This window comes from Dermacentor albipictus, chromosome 3, assembly GCF_038994185.2.
Source record: "Dermacentor albipictus isolate Rhodes 1998 colony chromosome 3, USDA_Dalb.pri_finalv2, whole genome shotgun sequence".
In the NCBI taxonomy this organism is placed as follows: Eukaryota; Metazoa; Arthropoda; class Arachnida; order Ixodida; family Ixodidae; genus Dermacentor; species Dermacentor albipictus.
Window position 1 is genome coordinate 42,231,987 of NC_091823.1, and position 21,370 is coordinate 42,253,356.

A 21,370-nucleotide genomic window follows, 5' to 3' on the forward strand; every position below is an offset into this window, starting at 1 on the left:
AATTTGTCAAAGCAACTATACTCAGTCAGAGCCACGTTGTCAAGTTGCTGTGCTGGTTCCCTGTGTAACAGCGTTGCGGTGGCCGATGTCATTAAGATGATTGAATCGTGCAAAAAAGACAAAGCAGGAGCATGCCATGATTCATTAAGCCTGAGAAAGCAGCGGAAATCTCTATTCAGAAGTGTGCTTGGGCACGAGTTCGAAATCTTCCGAACAGTGGTCTTAAAGTCCTAAGGCGACACCAAAGAGAAAAGTAGCTTTAGCTCTATTAATAAAATACCTTTGTACAACACCAAGCAAGTCAGTCTTGCCGCGAGTAGAGAGGCTCGGTAAGCCAGAAAAGATGTGGCCTTCAGGGCGCTGCCTTCAATTTCCTTTAGCTGCTCTCGTTGACACCACAAATTTCAACTGCGTCTGCTAGGACCTCCATATTTTTTTAATATCTGTGAAGATCGACTACATTGCTCTGTAAGGGAGCCAAAGATTGAGCTGAGCTAGTTACGGAATGCGCAAGAATACTTTGAAATCCATGACGTCACACTAAGGTCGCGGATTCGGCGCGGGGTGCTCAGCACGACATTCAGCAAAAGAAACTGGGATCTTCATCTTGTTGTTGGTGTTGTTGTTGTTGTCGTCGTTGTCGTTGTCGTCATTGTTGTCATTGTTGTCGTTGTCGTCGTCGTCGTTGTTGTTGTAGTATTCAGACCCTTACAGTGAAATTAAACAAAATAAGAGTCTTCAAAGAATACTTTAACACTTTTATTTGAATTAGCCTTTCTCTTTAGTGTCTCTTTAAACACGGTACGGTCTCAAGTGCCATGGGACTACATACCCTAGAGCAAGGGCGTGTGGGATGGCCTCCAAAGCCTGGGCGCGTTCTCCTGTTAGCTGACGGTCCGGTACACTGGCTTTGCCTTCACGTGTCGTGCGTGCGCACATGCCATCTCTTCGCTTCTTGAAGGCGAACCTATACTGACCATAAAGCATGTAGACAACATTGAGAAATATGCCGCTACACAATGGAAGCCCTGAATTCCAGCTTTATTGAAAAAAATTGCGACCACTGAAGGTTTAGGGACAGTCATCACATGCTCCATTATTGCACAAAACCAATACAAAATGCGTTATGTTTTTGTGCAGTAGCTTTACGAAAATGCTCCTTGACCGCAGGTATCTAGTGGCCGGGAAAACCACCTACTCATAAGCTTTCGAGGTCAGTGTAGCTATAATTGAGCCCGGAAAAAGGATTTATGCAGAAGAGGGCATAGCTGCTCTGCGCATCGAGGCTGTCGTCATCTATTGTACAGTACAGGGTCTCCCGGAATACCACATAGCCAGGTCAAGTCTCGACAGTCAGGTCAGCTCTTGACAGTGATCACAATAGTGACACAACTAATATTGTCATACCCTATTACATACAAGAACGTCATCAAGCACAGCAGTAGTTGCGAGAATTCTGTCCTGAAAAACAGGAACCTCTATGCTGCAACGGCACGCGTAAATGTATTGTTCGAGTTTAAGGAAAGCCCACTTGACAGAAATGGTCCAACTCTAGTGCTTCGTGGACGTAGGCCGAATGCTTACCAATTAACGTACTTCGCAGTGCAGTCTATGGACGGCCTTGATAATCCCCAGCAGATGAACAACACGCCCTGAAATAATTAAAAGATGGCTTCACTTAAAAAAAATGCGCGACGCTCTGTAAAGCTGTTAACTAAAACGTCAATCTATTATTCAGTGTCAACTCATACTGCGAAATTGTTGTTTCCAATGCATTAAAACTAGCACTAGCCGAAGCCTAGACTAGCAGAAGTCATTGTGTCGCATTTGCTGCACAGTATTTCGTAATTACCGCTGACTTTTCCCGACACGCGGTCACAGACAGCCACTTTTTCTCGCAACTCTCTCGTTTCCACAACCGCCAGTTCTGTGCAGCGTTTTGTCGTTCGCGAGTTCCGCATCACTAACGAGGTACGCGCTCCGGGCACCCACGCCATTCCGGTCATGTCTACGTTAAGGGCCAGCGGGAATGAGTATCACGCAACGGCAAAGGCACGCCGCATACCGTATGCCCGGCGCCAGCCGCTGAGTGCGTATATGCGCAGTCATCCACTTCGCGTGCTCTCAATCTGGGCGTAACACACAGACTGTGATTAATCGCTTGGTCGTCTTCGGTCTCGCACTGGGAACCTTCATCGCAAATGCCAGGGTGACACAGAACCGATGGGTTCGCTCAATCGAGAATCTCCACCCTAAGCCGCGGGCACCGCACATGCGAGTTCTGTTCCGTGCGATTCCTCTTTGATATAGAATCCGGATATTGCTGGAGCTATTCCGGGCACGCTCCCGTATCCGTGCTTGGAGAAATTCATGATCCGTAAAACACCCTCTCTGCTCCAAAAGAGAGTCTCTGAACCAAAATAATGGTGAAATTCTTATGTACTCGTAATCTGCGAACATCCTGCGGCAATTTGTCGGGAAATAACCGAGCTCTTTCTCTCCCAGCGTGAATAAGAAAGGAATTGCACTGCCATAAGCACTTCCTCGACTGTGAGAAAAGGGGCTTGACTGTGGGAGTGCACACACTCTAGAACGCTTTTTATGTGGGCAAGCTCAGGTTAGTTCAGGGCAAGAGCTTAGGCAAGAGCTCAGGTTAATGACGAAAAATGGAGAAATGCGGACTTCTGTGCCCGTTTAGCCGGGGAACTTAAGCGGAGAGCTTCGACAAGTCTTATAGTAGCGCACAAAAATTTTACCGACGATTACGATACTATATAATTCGAAATTTGAGTGCAGCTCTATACGAGTTTTCATTTAGCGCGTCAATATTTTTCTATTATGATTATAGAGATACGCGATATTAGGAAGGAAACTCTGTGACTAGCGTGGCTGGTGCAGACAATCTGTCTCGAGTGGCAGACAGCAATACGGAGCGAAGTGTGGCGCGACTACTTCGCTAATCGTGAGATGGCGAAAGGCAGCGCGTAGGTGACGCGTGGGCGCGATTCACTGCAGTCGCCGCTGGCAGACCTACGCTCTCGAAGCACTTTGTTTCCATATATGCTATCGGTGGACGTGCTCGTCGCATGCATTGGCGATGGTGTCATCGGTGAACAGGCAACGGTGCGCTACTTTGGTGCCATCTCGGAGTGGCCGTCTCCGCAGAACCCGTCTTGCGCGGCAAGACGGCCGAGTCCTGCGTTGGAGCCATGACACTAGGAAATCAGGAGGAGTAGGTTATGTTCAGCTGAATCCCGACAGATGTCAATAATTATCTCTATACAGAGGCCTCGGTATTGTCTTTTTCTGTTAACAGTAATAGGATAAAAAGTCCGCCTGCATTCCACTAAAACACCCGTGTACTTAGATTTAGGTGCAGAGTAAAGGCTTCAGGGTGATCAAACTTAATCCGGAGTCCCCTACTACAGCGTGCCTCATAATCAGATCGTGGTTTTGGCACGTAAAAACCCATAATTCTTTTTTTTTCTTTTTTTTATCAGCCTATCACGAATCCAACTGCCTGAATTGACGCAGTGCCGACGCCTTCTATAACGCGGTCATCACCACGAATATGTTGTCTGTGCTCTTACCACCCCGTATGTTTTGTCTCAAGTGCGGGGCCCTTGAGAAAAAACAGTGAGAGACAAAATCAAGCCCCTCGGTTTCCGGTATTTTCGCTCAGAAAGAAGGTACGTATTTTGAGCAGTTACGGAAGTGCAACGCGTTGCGCTGTATTTGTCGAACCCATCGTGTACAGTTGTATATCTAGGAAAAGCAGCACAATACTGTGAACTCTGCATTATGAACGGTATGCTACGCCATGATTTATCTGGCTTACATTATTACACTTACCTCGCGTGCTTTATTGACAACCTCATGAATTTAAGGATATGGAGCACATTCTAACCTCCATGATACAGAATAAGAAACCACAGCTTACACGGCGGCAGTTAGGTTCACTAACTAAACATTCTCGTTGGTTATAGGCATCTGAAGCTACTGGGCTATCAGTGTGAATCTGGTACCAGAGCGAAGGGTTTAGCAAATGAAGCAGTTGCTTCCTTTATACTACTCGCACTCAGAAGATAATGTCTCCGAAAATAACGAATGTAGGGTGTCCAGTGGCGAGAGAAGAAGTCAAGTTTGGTTTGCACATTACAACGCAGGGATAAATTGATGTCTTATACTTGGATCAATACTTCGTTTCCCGGAAGATGGACGACACGGCGTCGTGTCATTTGCCGGCGCATTGAAAAGGCATTGATCGACAGAGACTCTAGGCTACAGAGTCATTACGACTTCTAGGTGTCTACACCGGTCGTTCGATGTCCGTGTCGAGGCTCGGGAGTCTAAATGCTGAGGCGAAGGCGGAGCGAAGACGACACTGTCGATATCGAGCGACAAAAACGAGACGCGTAAATGGAGCGAAAAGTTATAGAGATTAAAAGAAATGGTGCTGGACGGGGGGTTCACGAATGGGAACAAAGAGAATGACTTGGACAAAGCGTAGATATTGACTCAGAGGAGATACGCACGAAGACACGCAGTACACACGGCCCAATGTGTCCTCCCGCAGATTTGAGCTCGTTTCAACACATGCCCTCTCAGGATAACATGATGAACTCAGCTCGATTCGAGACAGTTTTCATAGGAAAATGTACTTGGACGGTTGCATGGTGCGTCGCTGACGCAGAAACACAATGCTAGGGTCACTATAATTATTCCAATCGACGATTTATACAGACAAGCTGCAGAGAGTGATGACACGGAGGTGTGGCACTGACGTTAGCAAAAGAGCGTAAATGAATTCGACAAACTCTGTCATGGCTTATATCGTCGTGAAGACAACGTTCGGTTAACCTGAGACAAACATCCTGACTGCTTCACCCCTCGTTTACTTCTCTTTTTTTCTTCCTTCTTCTATCCTGTGGACGCAGAATAATCAGGCACATGCCATCTGCCCCACAGGTTCTTAAATGTCAGTCTCCTCCAGCTTCTAGGCTGGCCTTTAGCGCAGCTCTTTGCCCGGCAGGCTTCAAGGGTAGCCCTTACCGCCGAATTCCTATACGCGACTTTACTCGAACTTGACTTCCGGCTGGCTTGAGCCCGCGTCAATACATTTCATAAACGTGTTTTGACTTGAAGCGCCCTCGCGAAGCCATGTTCGAGGAGGCCTAATCAATTGTTGAGGTTGCAAAAAAGCAGTCCGACTCTTACTCCGTACTAGATTCGTTCTTTTCACCCTCTCTCTCTCTTAGTTCTCGACACGAGAACAACGTATGAGGAGGGCCAATACCTCGCGTAATTGGAATGAAACAGGAATCGGCGAGACAAGAGTGCTGCAGCACAGGTTTCTTCGTCTCCAGAGAGCTATCGGGACGCAGAAATAAGGACTCGCTATACGGTTGCTGGTCGATCACTGAGGTGTATAGTTATACGCAAGCAATGATTGTGAGCACCACGCCAGAATCCGAGACCATGCATGCCCCTGCAACACTCGGAATGGCTTGTCGGGTGACGCGACCCCATAGAAGCAGCTCCTATCGAACATTTCCCGGTGCCCTGTTATCCTGATTCTCCACACGAATATAGGAGTGGCATCGATGGAAATGCAGAATTTGTTGCCCCAAGGTGGGCAGCCGGGGCAAACAAGTTCGGATCGTGCAGGCGCTACACACGGATTGGTTCCACTATTCACAGATTCGTGTGATGACTCATACATGTCAAAATTACGGAGAAATACAGTATTTTTTTATTTGACGTTACCTAGGTAAACATTCTTCAAACACAAAAATTAAGCTTATGCAACACACATGTTCGAATCTGTGTCAGGCGAAGCTGTGTCGAAGCGGGTAATCAGTGCTGCGAACCCCTAAGGGCGATACTTACAACTGTCGTTATTCTCATCCCGCGCAGCGTTTAGTCTCGTGCGAAGCTAATGTTTACGCGCTACGCCGTTCACAAGCTATGCCGCAATAAAAACAGCAGTTCAGGCGGACGCACACTGTGCGTCCGCCTAGAATGAAAGAATGATAGAATGAAAGCTTCTACACCCACTGTGGTCCAGTGGCAGGCACATAGGCATTCTGGCCGATGGGCCAGTAACGAGTCCGTCTGCAGTGCAAATTCAGTAACCAATGCAATCCGCGTTACATGCCGACTGACACTGCGATGTGCCATGAACGTTTCCCATATTGCCTCCGGCAATGAAGCTCGCTTATGTGGGGCACGCGAGGAAAGAAAGAGCGTGGAGTGTACGATAAAAAGGCATTGCTTTGCTTGGGTCATTCATAACATATGTTTTTTTTCTAATACGAAAGCATTATACGCCACTTTACACGAAAATCCGTCGGGGTAGTTGCCATGACCGAAATGTGGTACCAAAAATGGCTCACGCCACAAGTACTAAAAAAGCACGTCACAAAACGCTCGGATTGACGTCAAATTTCTCAGGGATGTTCCTGTAAACAAACTCGATAGCTTTGTAGAAAAAGTTTGGTAACGTTTTTCTTTCATTCTTCGTCGCTCTTACTAATTTTCCGGCCTCTCAGGCAAATTCAGCTTTCACCGTTTTTTCTTTCCTCAGTATCGGCAGCACTCGTCGCATGTAAAATCACATTATATATATATATATATATATATATAGTAGGCAAAGAGGGTTTCTTCAGGCTACCTTTCAAAGGTAAAGAACTTGAGTGGTGCTACAAGGTAAAGAGAACAAGTATTTAATTTTAAAGTATTTAAGATTTAAAGTATTTAAGTATTTAAATTAAATACTTGTTCTGTTTACCTTGTACCACCACTCAAGTTCTTTATATATATATATATATATATATATATATATATATATATATATATATATATATATATATATATATATATATATATATATATATATATATTCTAACAGCACAAGCATTCCCCATCAATATTTTGTTTTCTTTTCTTTCTTTCTTTTCTTTTCTGGCAACCGACTCGCTCAAACAGCTGTAGCTGCCACTGGAGTTAACTCGCGTCTGCGGTGATGCATGTGTGAATTTAATGGCTTGTTGTAGCATTTAGTTCAAACTTTTGCGTGGACGACGAATACGGGTAGCAAACAGTGCGCTTTTATCCATCTTGTCCCACCATCTTCCTCTGTGTGTCTACTTTGTGGCGAAGACTAAATCATGCAGTCATTTGGCCTCTTCCGACTGAAAAAGCTCACTCTGCACCATCTGTCCCTGTTTGCGGGGGCGCTGTGCACCAAGGCCCTCGAATCTGCGAAGTCCGGCTGCGCAAAACGCGTGCACTTTCAAAAGCTGAAGCGCCAACAGAGACAGCACACCAAGAAAGAACAAAGACAGGACAAGGCGCTTTGTTCTTTCTTAGTATTCTATTCTGTCTCTTTTGACACTTCATCTTTTGAAACCTACGAACCAACTAGTACCAGAGCGTGTTCTACTGCAATGCATGCACCCTCGTCCTCAATTACGCGGGGAGCAAGGCAAGTTGGCGCTGCGGCTCAGTGCATCCTTGACGCTCACGGCGAGTGGGTGCAGCTCGGCTCGTACCACAACCGGCAATTCCAGCACCTTTTCGCTCGTGGTGCCGCGCACCTTTTCTGAATCGAACGAACTATTTCTTTATGATCGGTACTGCGCGAAAAGGATTGGCTGTCACGCTGACGAAATGTGATTGATTTATTTCACCTCTTAAAAAAAAGAAAGTGTTAACCCCTAAGGAAGAATCGGTAAGAGCACGCATATGGGGCGCGGTTTTCTTGCTCCATTTTCTTAGCTTTCTTCACCTCCCCTACATCTCATCTCCGCTTCACTTCATTTCAAGCCACGCCACCTCCTGCAACCGAGGTAGACGCTCATCTACAACGCCATGAACGGGGCCGCCTAGAACACAGAGCGGTTCCTCACAAGAATCGGAGGCATGCAACATATAGAGGCCGTTTACTTGCCTGCACGCGGGTTGGTCTTCACACAAAAGCGGGACAGATTTTGTTACGCGTACAGCACGCACCTTGTATCTTACTCTAACACCGTGCATAAACAATACGCTGGTTAAAAAATACAATGCGTATTCAACTGAGCCTTTCTGAAGTGCTTGGGCCTGAGAGGCGCCTATAAATCAACGTCGCGCTGACGGCACATCTTAATGCGATCTGAGAAACTGGTGCCGACGTTACGAAGCTTTTCTTTCGTTCAAGAGTGGCCTTTTACTTTACCATTTTTCTTGGTTCAAGAGTGGCCTTTTACTTTACCATTTTTTACTTTACCATTATAAAGTACCAGTACCTCATAATATATCACCGAAGGCAGCCACCCGATGGCAAAAAAAAAGCATTATCGAAGGAAATAAAAGCTTCGTGAAATCGGACCAGTTTCTCAGATCGCATTAAGATGTGTCGTCAGCGCGACGTTGATTTATAGGCGCCTCTGAGGCACAAGCACTTCAGTAAACGCTGAATTGAACACGCATGATAATTTGTAACTAGCATGTTGTTTACGCGCGGTGTTAGGTTAGGAAACAAGGTGTGAGCCGTGCGTGTAATAAGCATGCTTCCTGCTTTTGTCTGAAGTCCGGCCCACGTGCCGACAAGTATAAGCAGCCTCTACAGCTTGCATGTCCCTGCAGTCCTTAATTAAGCATGCGTGTTCTTTTATTCTTCGTCCGTGCCATTTTCAGTAGCTTGTGAAGGTACCGTCTAACAAAGTTGAAACTTCCGGATGGCTTATCCTCTCCACCCTTCCCTCCCACCCTGTCCGTTTCTTACGCACTGCAAGAGAGAAAACTTGGCGCACTAACATCGCTACGCAGAGGAATAAATAAGCCGCGGGATCGAATCCCGGCCACGGCGGCCGCATTTCGATGGGGGCGAAATGCGAGAACACCCGTGTGCTTAGATTTAGGTGCACGTTAAAGAACCCCAGGTGGTCAAAATTTCCGGAGTCCTCCACTACGGCGTGCATCATAATCAGATAGTGGTATTGGCACGTAAAACCCCAAATATTATTATATATTAAATAGGAATAAATAACGTTTTTTGTGCTACTGTGCAGAAATACATTATGCAGGTCCAAAGCATATATAAGGACAGAGGGGGGGAGCGAGAAAAGAGAAAAAGAAAAGGTCCGCTTTAAACGTAAGTGTGATGGGAATAAGGTTAAGGCGAAGTGAGAGTGAAAGTCTCCGAGAAGATCGCAGATAAGGTGGTTAATCAGCCCCGCGTGAGCCAGCAGCACGTCGTCACTACACCATGTGTCCATGGAATTTCTGACTCTGCAGCATTACAACACGTCGATATGTGTACGCTTAAATTAACATAAACCTTGCATGCAATTAAATTTGTGACATTCGTAGTGAATAAGCGTAAACGTTGCTTGTGGTTGCGCGCTGTAAAGGATGGAAGCAAACGGAAGTGTACGCATCGCCTTTAGTTGTGCAGTATTCAATACACGCCGCTTGACTGGAACCTATTATTATTATTATTATTATTATTATTATTATTATTATTATTATTATTATTATTATTATTATTATTATTATTATTATTATTATTATTATTATTATTATTATTATTATTATTATTTGTTTTGAACACATATATAACGTTGATTCAAGCATGTGCGTTGAATCTGTATGCTTTCCTTATTAGACAGACAAGAGTCCTTGCAGCTGAAGGACAGAAATTACGGGCGCGTTTAGAAAGCCTGGTGCTTTGGCTTTGGCGCAATAGAAGCACGAACACTTAATGTAAAACTATGATTTCAACAATGCAAAATAAATGTGCGGTTTTACAAATGTGGTTACATTTTCGCCGCACTAACGCGGTGGAAATGTCACTGCGGTAATTTGTAAACATGAGCAAAGAAGCTTAAATATTTTTCGGCTACTGTGACAGTATATGCGGATAGAAACTGAGTTTGCCCTGTACGTAGTCCTCCACTAAGTTATGCTGACGGCGATGGACGTCATCGTCGGCGTGTTTTTCGTCATCACCAGGCCGCCTCGTGATTTCCACCTACACCGTTTTAATATGGCTAAGAAATAATCAAACTTTCTCCCCAACCGCTACCACTGGTATTGGAACTCGGGTCACTGCAGAAAATTGCATTTGGGAGTTTTACGCACTGACCACTGAACTAACAGAAAACTGCAATGACGGGTAATTATTGCTAGGTATTGTGTTGCAAACTGACTCTGAGGAGTGGTGGCGTCTGTGCATGTACTTCGGAGGTCAAACCTGGCAATACTGCACCGAATGAAGACGACAATAGATGCACTGCATAAAAAATTGTTCTTCATAATGTGGCAGTTTTTTTTTCTTGGCGAGCAATTCCTCGTTGTCATGGTCACGAAGACAGCGCTGACGCCAGAAAAGTGGCGTACGTCACAACTACAATGGCCAGCGTCAAATTTGGCCCACACTCGAATAGAGTATGCGCCTAGAATCATGCGGTTAGTGGATAAAACGAAGAAAACATCCACGGTGTCCCTACCAACAACGATGCCGCAAGGTTTACGCCAGATAACTTGCTAGATATTAGCTCATACGATCTACTGCCACCAAGTGTCCGATATAGCGGCAGTGAAAATTTACAGGAAAAAAATTATTTCGCTCAAATCTTCTAGGTGACAGTGCGTTAGTTCGCTCGTGACATTAGGTGTAGGAAATGGTTTGGCCTGACAAGTGATTAATCCCTTGCCGGGCACTTCGAAACGACACATCGATACTGAAAAGCGAGAAGCTCTTTATACAATAGTTGCCTGCGGCTTAAAAGTTCACTCACAGAAGCACTGAACATCAAAAATAATGTAAAGTAACTTCAAGCGTAAAGCTCATCTCAAGTTCCACGCAACCGGCACGTCTGGCAGGTGAGTGTTAGGACGCTAGCCTACTGGGTAAAGGAAACTGAAAATATGACTGTTTCATAAGACTTATCGAAGCCTATCAACGCTGACCCTAAGGTAACCTCGCCATGACAACGCACCAAATAAACTTAAACATGCACGTTGCACCAAAATTGTCTGAACCAATTACATTCACAAAGAGAATTGTTGGACCACCTTAGCAAAATAAAATTTGCATAAGCCTACCGCCAAACTTCGACGAATACAACGTTCCATAAAACTAAGCATTTTCTCTAGATAAATGTCACCTACTTAGACATGGGAAGTTTCAAAGCGCTAAACTTTGTCCATTTACTTCAAGTTTGACGAAATGCATTATTGTGCCATAGAGAAAGGAATTAGTGTAAACTACAAAGAGGATCCTGTCACAACTTACTTATCTAAACAAGATTATTTGTTCTAATATTACAGAATATATCAACATATAGTACAGTACGACGCAAAATTTCAGCACAAGAGGAACAGAGAAAAGTGACGAGAAGGTTTTACAGTGCTTAGGCAAAGAATAAGGGGAAAATACGCAGCCATACCGCCGTTGTAAAGTTAACACAAAGATTTTCATCACGTCAGAACGGTTGTATTCGCGTCCATTCCTTTCGTCTACATTTGCATTTATTCGTTCTCGCGTATTTCCGTTTGTGTTGCCGCGAATAATATTGCGAGCGCGGCGGAAACAGGGCCTTAAATTGCTTCCACGCGCGAAGTGTACAAGCCATGTCTGACTGATCACAGACGGCATTGCTGTAGCTTAAATGGGGCATAGCATTCCTCAATTCCAAGCGCATAGGTCCGAAGTGTTCCCGACATAAGCTAAGGGGCCAGTTCCCCCGTTTCTTTCTTCTCATTAGCTCTGGCATAAGCGCTTTCCAAACTGGTAGAAAGGTCGAAAATACCTAGGCACTGTGAATTTCGTCTGCTTTACGCGCGACTCAGAACGATATTGTTCTGGCGGCCCGTCTCGCCACTCTTAGTATTTGCTCAGGAGAAAAACTTTCGGTATATATGCAAACGACGGCCAGAGCCAGGAAGACGCAACAACAAGCGCACGGGTGCGTTTTCGCAAATACAGGACTCGGGGCTTCTCGCTAAGCGCTGAAACCTGTTTCTCACACAAGTTCTTTAAATGCTGTTCAAATTCGCTGAAGAGAGAGAGAGAGAAAATAGTGCAGAGAAAGGCAGGGAGGTTAACCAGAGGTAGTTCCGGTTGTCTACCCTGCGCAGGGGGAAGGGTTAAGAGGGATAAAAAGAGAAACAGAGTAGAAGGGGGAGATAGAAAGGGAGACAAGCACGAACAAAGCGCGTACACTGCAGAGCGGTAAGGGGCGGCATTCTTAGAGTCTGTCGTGAAGCCCCGTAGACCGCAAGAACCTTACCAGCGCGAGTAAGGCCTTCAACGCGGATGTCCTTTCGGAGCATTGGCCTAAAGCTTTTAGTTCTTAATGTGGACGATTGTCCAACTGGTTCAGTAATTCGCTGAAAATATGTTGTGTACCTAGGCGCGTTCATGGCCGCATGCGTACGTGAGATGCTGGAACCACGATGTTTTGACCACTGAGAATTGACACTATATTGTGCAACCTATGCCAATGGCGGATATATAAACGGATCTCTTAGGCATGTAAGGCCCTCTACGCAGGACTTTTCCGTGATAAGGTAGCTTCGCCGCCTACGGGATTACGTGACTGAGCTATGTCGGACGCACGGTTGCCACAGTCGGAAATTCGAATCCTCGTATGAATCCTCGTATATTTATTTTTAATCTGAGGATGGTGAGCTCGAATTTCCCCTCCTCCAGTGCGCTACATTTCCAGGCTTGGAATGACGCCTGACACCGGCAAAAGATGCATAGAGCGAGTGGGGTAACACTAATCCCGGTACGACCAAATTAAGAAATTATGAAGACCCCTTAAGCTTGAACAAAGAGGCTACCTCACCAGAACAGGAATTCGCCTCGCTGGTGCAGTATTCGGCCACTTCTTCCCTCATGACTCCTGCAATTACTCCATGGCCCTCAGTCGCCAGCCTCTGTGGAGCACCTGACCAAGGATGCGGTCAGACCTGTAATGTAGCAGAGGGTGCCAAGAATCTCCGGACCAGGACAAGCCGCCAATGGAAACTGACCCTGGCAACCTTTAACACCCGAAGTCTGTCGAGTGAGGCTAGCTTAGCAGGACTCTTTGAGGAACTATCATATATTGTTTGGGATATCATTGGCTTCAGCGAGATAACAACTGGTGAGGCTTATACAGTGCTCACTAACGGCCATGTCGTCTTCTTTAGAGGTCTCCCAGATAAGAAGCAATGCGGGGTAGGATTCCTAATTCATAAGGATATACCCGGCAACATGGACGAATTCAACAGCATTAATGAGAGGGTAGCAGGAGTCCTAATCAGACTTAATAAGAGGTATAGACTAAAGGTAGTACAAGCCTAACCTCCAACATCCAGTCACGATGATGATAAAGTAGACCAGTGTTATGAAGACGTTAAATTAGCGATGAGAAAAGTGCAAACTAAGTATACTATAGTAATGGGCGACTACAATGCCAAAGTGACGAAAAAGCAGGCTGGTGAACAAGCAATTGGCAACTACGGTGTCGATTCTAGGAACGCTAGAGGAGAGATACTGGTAGAATTCGCAGAAAGCAATGAGCTGAGAATAATGGACACCTCTTTTAGGAAGTATAGCAACAGAAAGTGGACCTGGAAAAGGCCTAATGGTGAAATAAGAAATGAAATTGATTTAATACTTTCTGCCGATCCCAGCATAGTGCCGGATGTAGAAGTGTTAGGCGGGGTAAAATGCAGTGTTCATAGGTTAGGGAGGTCTAGGATTCAGCTCAATTTAAAGAGAGAAAGAGTAAAATTGGTCAAGGAGAAACAGGCCAACTTAGAGGCAGTAAGGATAAGATCAGACAAACTCATGCTGGTACTTGCAAACAAATATGCAGCCTTAGAACAGAGAGATGAAGATGACATAGAGATAATGAATGAAACCGTACTAGGCTGGCTTCAGAGGCAGCAACTGAAGGGAGAGGCAAGGCACCAAGGCAACTAGTAGGCGTGCTCTCTCAAGTAAGAAAGGACCGAATAAGGAAACGACAAATTAAGAGAGAGAAAAGAATACAGAGAAAGGCAGGGAGGTTAACCAGAGACAGTTCCGGTTGGCTACCCGGCACGGGGGAAGGGTTAATGGTGATAAAAAGATAAAGAGAGTGAAAGGGGGAGATAGAGAGGAAGTGAGACGAGCACTAACGAAGCACTTACACTATAGAGCGGTAGGGGGCGGCATTCTTAAAGTCTATCGTGAAGCCCCGTAGACCACAGGAACCTTAATAACGCGAGTAAGGCCTTCAGCGTGGATGTTCTTTCAGAGCACTGACCTAAAGCTTTTAGTTCTGATAGTGGATGATTATCCAACTAATCCAGTACTCTCCACATCACTTGTCTCTGGGCACTATACCACGGGCAGACACAGATAATATGTGCGAGCGTCTCTTCGCTGCTGCATGTGTCGCACCGAGGATCTTAACAGAGAGAATGTAAGAGTGGGGTTGAAGAATAATGTGCAGAAGTCAAAGATAATGATGAATAGCCGGGCAAGGGAACAAGAGTTCAAGATCGTCAGTCAGCCTCTAGAGTCCATGAAGGAGCACGTTTACCTAGGTCAATTACCCACAGGGAACCCTGATCACGGCAAGGAAATTCATAGAAGAACAAAAATGAGTTGGATCGCATACGGCAGATATTGTCAGCTCGTGACTGGAAGCTTACCATTATCATTGAAAAGGAAGGTATACAATCAGTGCCTTTTACCGGCGCTGACATATGGGGCAGAGTCTCGGAGAATAACAACGAAGTCTGAGAACAAGTTAAGGACCACGCAAAGAGCGATGGAACGAATAGTGCTAGGCATAACGTTAAGAGACATAAAGAGAGCAGTGTGGATCAGAGAGCAAACGAGCATAGCCGATATTCTAATTGACATTAACAGAAAGAAAATTGTACAAGGCAGGTCATATAATGCGCTGGTTAGATAACCGGTGGACCATTAGGGTTACAGAATGGGTCCAAGAGCAGAGAAGCGCAGTCAAGGACGGCAGAAGACTAGGCAGGGCGATGAAATTAGGAAATTCACGGGCGCTAGTTGGAATCGGTTGGCGCAGGATAGGGGTAATTGGACATCGAATGGAGAGGCCTTCATCCTGCAGTGTACATAAAATAGGCTAATGATGATGATGATGATGACGATGCCATGTCATGTGTTCATAGTCTTACTTAAAATAATACATTAGTCTACAGCCACACTCACCCCCTGCCCCGAGCTAACACTGTAAGCGCGCGCTCCTTGCATATCCTCCCGTAGTGGGTGAGAGCACTTATTTGGCGAAAGAGCAGGCAAACAAAAATAAAATGGTGGTCTTCACTGTGGAAGAATGGTGCTAACGCAGTGAACGGGTTCAGAGCCGAAGGAATCGCTGAGGTCAGCTGCTATTTTCGAACTGTACTTTCTTGCTTCAGTCCCTAACAATACGTCGAAATATGAAAAATGAGTTCGGTGGAACTGCTGATTGTGGAAGGAGAATTGTGCGACTGAAGAAATAATAATAAAACCGACAGCAGCGTACGGTAGTATGCAGCAATATGTACGTATTTCAACGTTCTAGCTGCTGTCGGGAGAGGGACATATTTGTTTCCCCTTTCATAAATAATCCTTCAACAGAAATAGACATGTTGTGCGCACAAAGGACACCCGCAAAGAAGCAGAGGACAACATCGGAGCACATCTTTCCAAATGAACAAAGCTCTCCGCTCTTGCCCGTCTTCTTGGTGGTGTGCCATCTGTGGACAACGCGTTTAGTTCTGCATATCGTCAACTAGCACAACGCCACGTCCTTTTGGTATTCCTCAAACTTAAAAGATTTTCGCAGAAATAATTTGCCACATTCACTTTTCCCGAGCTTCAAGTTGTCGATTAATTCTGCCTCACTCGAAGCTTCTTTATGTTCTGCAGGTGTTTCTGTGCTCTCGCATCCACATCCAGGCATTTAAAAAAATATTTGCATGTTTCATTTGACATTTAGCATGGGAAGCAATGAGAAGCGTAAAGCTTTTTCTTTCTTTTGAGAATGGAGGCCTTAGTATTCTGCATTTTTTCTGTGACAATCGGTGATGCGATAATCTTACTTTAAGAACCTCCGTCCCCAATTACTCCTTGCGATTCTTCGAACACGTCTTGCTTCACACCTCTATTTTCTTTTTGCCACGGCGAAAAATTGCTCAAGAATTGCCGTTATGGGACTTTCTGAAAAAAATGTCGAAACTGTCTTATCTTTAAAACCCATATTCACTCTCGAATATCTGTTTAGTGTTAAACGAACACCGCTAAATGTTGGACTTGTACACAATCTTTACCCTGAACCAATGTACGGAAATCCGCATTTGTCTCGGTTTGGTCAAGATGTTCTTTGCTGAGTCCGTAGAATGTGGTTATCTCCAGCCGCAAAACATTCTCCTTCAAGCTGTTCGCTTCCACTTTGCCAGTGAAAACAAGGCTCCGTGAAAACGCAGTATACGTGCTGGAATGCAAATCGTAGACATTGTAACCATACTGAGATAATAAAATACTGTTTTATTCTTTGTAGTGAGGATTTTTTAAGGGGGGAGGGGGGGAGGTAACACTTCACGAAGAACTATCAAAAAGAAACTTCCTATCATATCTTACGCGGTATCCGGATCCTCTCGTTTAAAAATAGAACCAGTAATTATACACCATATTAATTGTTCCTTTTGTTATGACTTTATATTCATTACGGAGGAGCCGCATGATCGACAGACGTGCCGAGCCACCACGCTCGACAAGGTCTGTCTATCGAGAAGAGACCGCTCAAGTGCGATTGGAAATTTCGGTCCCGTTCCAGAGTGGCTTTCGCAAGTAGACGTTTGTGTTTGTGCGTACCATACTGAAACTTTCATTGGACTGTGTAGCATATCACCATTAGTTTTTCGTGTGTGTCTAAATGTAAACTAAATAATATTCGCTCCACATTGCTGACATTTCCATGCAATAAACATAAAAATAACACTTGTTTAGATCATATGGTAGAGCGATCGCCTCGGGTAGGCGTCGGTCCCGGGTTTGATGCCCTTATCAGAACAAACACTTTTCAAATGGAAAACTGTTACCCTGGAGAACCTGTTACGAGCTCTCTTCTAGCTACATCGGAATGGATAACTATTTTCCCCTTTTAAGACAACATAAAAATGCCGAGTCAGAACAGCTACGTACCCCTACCGCTTGATTAGTCTAACAAGCTACGCGCGCGTGTTAGGAAGGCGGGCGTTTGACCATTGGCATAGGGTAACTGCCGACTGCTTCTTCCTTTATCGTAGGCTATCTAATATACTAAAACCTCTGCCACCGAGCCGAAATACGAGTATCTATGTGCTCTCCTTCACCCGTTTCAGAGTGTCTTCACAGGTTTCATTATTTGCGTATACAACACCTCATATTTTTTTTTTATTCTTCGCCATAAAAGTTCCGTCATTAGTACCTCACGTAATGGAAAACAACGAAGTCATGCAAAATACAATGTGATAGCCAGAAGTTCTATTTCGCTCGCTGAGAGAGCATTTAGCCCAAATCTCAACTCAGCGACCTCTCGAGTCACGCGCATGGTGCCGCGGCTAAGTATACGCGGCCTGCGCAACTGCCTTGCCAGTGCAAGTAGCGGCCAAGATCGGCGCCTGCTGGAATGAAAAGAAAACGAAAGAAAGAAAAAAAAACTACCGCACTCGCCGTATCTGCGTGCTGCTTTAGCACATCATTTCGGCAAGAAACGTGGCCGCTTAGCTACCGCGTCCATTTTGCCGCACGTATCCCCACTTTTCCTGCCAGCGACTTGATTAGTCTGCCGGATACGTCGGCCATCAGACGATGCTCTGAAGCGGACTCAGCATCGCTGGCTGGCTGTGCGTAATTGGCAGTTGCGGCAAGAGTACCACCGTCATCACGCCCGTCGCTGCTTCTGTCGACTTCTCTCTTTTGCGCGTGTAATCTTCTGCAGTGGAGGTGAAATGGCGTACCAAATTCTGCGAAATGTGGTCGCCGGCACTCCATCCTTTGGTTCCCAGTGGATCGATCCTTCTCATTTGTGTTCATACGCATATGCACCCCTCCCGGAGCGTTACTCTAGCTTCGGCCGGCTTTTCCATCTCGTTTCAAAACCAAAGAAAGCATAACTAGGATTCTACGTCGATTCGGAAGAAAAAAAGGTGTTGCCATTTACCTCTCGGCTTTCAATTTTTGTCTTATGCGTGAGCGCTGAGTTACTAGACCGTTTCAGAAGCTTCCACATTTTATCCTTGCTGAAAGTTTCAACCTTCTTGCTTCTAAAGATTTGTTTGTGCAGTCAAATTCTTATATATAGAACCTGGCTCAGTCAAATCATCGTTTTAGAGAATCCTTAAACAATTACTATAGAAAGACAACATGCATATCAACGCAAGTTGTTGTTACAACATTAAAATGACGTCGAGAATGTAAATGGATTATGATGATGATTTATTGTCATCCCCTTTGAGACAGGGTGGCGACAAATAGTCACCTAATCCGCCGTGGTTGCTCAGTGGCTATGGTGTTGGGCTGCTGAGGTCGCAGGATCGAATCCCGGTCACGACGGCCGCATTTCGATAGGGGCGAAATGCGAAAACACCCGTGTACTTTGATTCACGTGCACGTTAAAGAATCTCAGTTAGTCGAAATTTCCGGAGTCCTCCACTGCGGCGTGCCTCATAATCAGAAAATGATTTTGGCACGTAAAACCCCATAATTAAAATTAATTACATAGTAACCTAGCCTGCTTGAGGCAATCAGGTATGCTGCACGTGCTTTTCATTGTAGCATTTTCATATACATCTCACTACTTTTTTTTTCTTTTCCTTAAAACTACTATATTTACCTTGTATCACGGCCTATGCCTGTAACAGATCCGGTCGTAACAATCTTTCTTGCCGTTTTTTCACCTATGCTCTAAACGTTTCTTACATATGTCGACTGCTGACTGTTTGTTGTTACCGCCCGTTTTAAATTCAAGTGCTTCTGGAAGGTGTGTGTTACCTACGGATCTCACTGGATGAATAGCTTCGCATTCCATTAGGATGTGCTGAGTTGCCTCGGGATTTTCGTTGCATCAGAGACATACTTCATTTCGCTGCGAATATTTTCACCGGTATGTTTTTGTCCTTGGCCAACCAGCTCGAGCCTCAAATAGCAAGGCACTTCCCTGATATGCATGCAAATGAAACAATGCGCGAAGTTCTGAGCCGCTGACCGGCCGGGGTGGTTTAACAAGAGGAATGCGGCGACTGAGTGAACAGCAAAATGTCCTCAAAACTCCTGGCTGGAACCGCCTTTCTTGCCCGGTTTGCCGGCTGTGCTGGTCTGGCCGGTCTTCTTGGGCAGCAGGACGGCCTGAATGTTAGGCAGAACGCCGCCTTGTGATATGGTGACGCCCGAGAGCAGCTTGTTGAGCTCCTCGTCGTTGCGGATGGCCAGTTGCAGGTGACGTGGGATGATGCGCGTCTTCTTGTTGTCGCGGGCCACGTTTCCCGCCAATTCGAGCACCTCGGCGGCTAGGTACTCCAACACGGCAGCCAAGTAGACCGGTGCGCCAGCACCTACCCGCTCGCTGTAGTTGCCCTTGCGCAGCAGCCGATGGATGCGGCCCACGGGAAACTGGAGACCAGCCCGGGAAGACCGGGACGTTCCCTTCGCCTTGGCCTTTCCGCCCTTGCCGCGACCAGACATGCTTGCTTACTCTTTGGCGATTGGCGTACACAACACAGAACAACGCGCCCCAACGGACCAGCAATGGTGTCTATCAATGCTGCAATGCTGGTGACCAGCAATGTTGTCGTACAGATTTTTCCTTCTAATTTCTGTCTTCTCATTCTTGTAGATCTCTATGGTCGTTTTTTCTTCATTCTTTGCGTCTGCTTGACTCTCTCTGTTTCTCTCTCGTTCTCATGACTCGTGGTTGTGTAAATACAATTTCAACTACCCTGTACTTGCTCGCCAATTTTCTTGACCTCCTCCTCCATTCCGCGCTAACACTTTTGAAGTATAGATGCAAGTGCATTTTAGCGGCCCAATTATGTGGCTCATGTTTCCCAGTGCTCTTTCAAAAGAACTTATGCTCTGTTCTTCTCTGACTAAAAAAATAATCGCCCAACCCATATCATCGTGCACTGTCTCATTTGTGGTTTTACCGCGGACTTCTAAAGCCAGCCTGCCTACCAATCATTGGTTAACTTCCAAAATCTACAAGATTACCAATTTATAGCACAGAATGGCATTTGTGAACGTTAGCCCTGGTACCATTACCCCCTTTCCTGATTGCTTTCACGCAGCGCCTCATTTATTCTAACCCAAAAGTGCTCTATGTTTCATTATTACCGCATTCCGCTTCCCCTTCATTCTTTGATTATCTTGGTGGGTGCTTGAGTAGCCCTAAGTGCTTCCTTCGTTTATGTGTACGCCCAAGTATTTCTATTGCTTGACTAGGAGTATGACTTGCTGTTGAAGTTATACCATGTAAAAAAAGCTTGGGAAGAAAAGCATAGTGCCGCTCAAGACGGGCTGTGCGGCGATGATGGCTACGATATGACACCAGAGTATTGCACGTCGTCTGTATGGAACAAAGCGTTGCATGAGCGGAGGTCTGTCTGCGGCGGCTGCTGTGAATCGCACCCACACGACACCCACGTGCTACCTCTCGCGATGTCCCGATTAGCGAAGCATACGCGCCACACTTCGCTCCGTTTGGAGCCTGCCGCACCCGACAGATTGTCCGCGCCAGCCAATATCGCGAAATGAAAACACCTATAGAGGTGTGCTCAAATTTCGCATTAGGGAGTATGGTATCTGTACGTGAATTTTTTTCATTGACGGATGGACTTGATCTGCAACATTATGCAACGTTTCATCGAACAGATGCAATGTCAGTGACTTAAAGATTTCTGTTCTTTGTGAATGATAGAGTGTACGATTGATTGTGACTGCATGGGCAAACAGAATCGCGAGTGTCGTTAACCGAGGTAGAATTCATGTTCGCTATTGAAAAACTTCCACAATCCGGTAGTGAGCAGTGGCTTTGCAAGCATATCGGCAAATATACTTCAGACGAATGAAGAAAAGGTAGTGAGGAATGGGTAAAAGCGTAACACTACAAACTCAGCTGTAACTATAAGCGCGTCTCTCTATGGGACTTCAGAAGCCCTCTGCATGCTGTACTGCGTTTACCACCACTTGTCAAAAGCATGGCAGTTTGAGCCCCCACGTCGGTATATCAATAAACACGTGTGAACTAACACGTGTGGCAAAGAAAAAGAAAGGAGGACAGCGCTTGTTACTAAAACACATGAGGAAATAAAATTGAGGCAGATACTTTGTACATTGAGCGAC

At 45.5% G+C, this 21,370-nt stretch overlaps 2 protein-coding genes across 3 annotated transcripts in view; both read right to left on the bottom strand.

Moving 5' to 3' along the window:
• Window positions 1–743: 743 nt before the first annotated feature.
• The window catches only part of LOC135902610 (uncharacterized), a 67,261-nt gene continuing 46,634 nt past the window's right edge, over window positions 744–21,370 (bottom strand). Inside the window, exons 4-5 of one of the 2 annotated variants that reach the window (XM_065432804.1) lie at window positions 1,585–1,652; window positions 744–967 (exon numbers count right to left, since the gene is read on the bottom strand). In XM_065432804.1, coding sequence (XP_065288876.1) covers window positions 793–967; window positions 1,585–1,652 — 243 coding nt within the window. In that variant the 3' untranslated portion in view covers window positions 744–792. Of the gene's footprint in view, window positions 968–1,584; window positions 1,653–12,853; window positions 12,964–21,370 lie in introns of those variants that run through there. The other variant, XM_070535394.1, reaches the window with a different exon arrangement.
• LOC135902611 (histone H2A-like) lies at window positions 19,209–19,782 on the bottom strand. The gene has a single exon (XM_065432805.1). It carries the CDS (start codon window positions 19,712–19,714, stop codon window positions 19,295–19,297), a length of 420 nt encoding a protein of 139 aa, XP_065288877.1. The 5' UTR covers window positions 19,715–19,782; the 3' UTR covers window positions 19,209–19,294.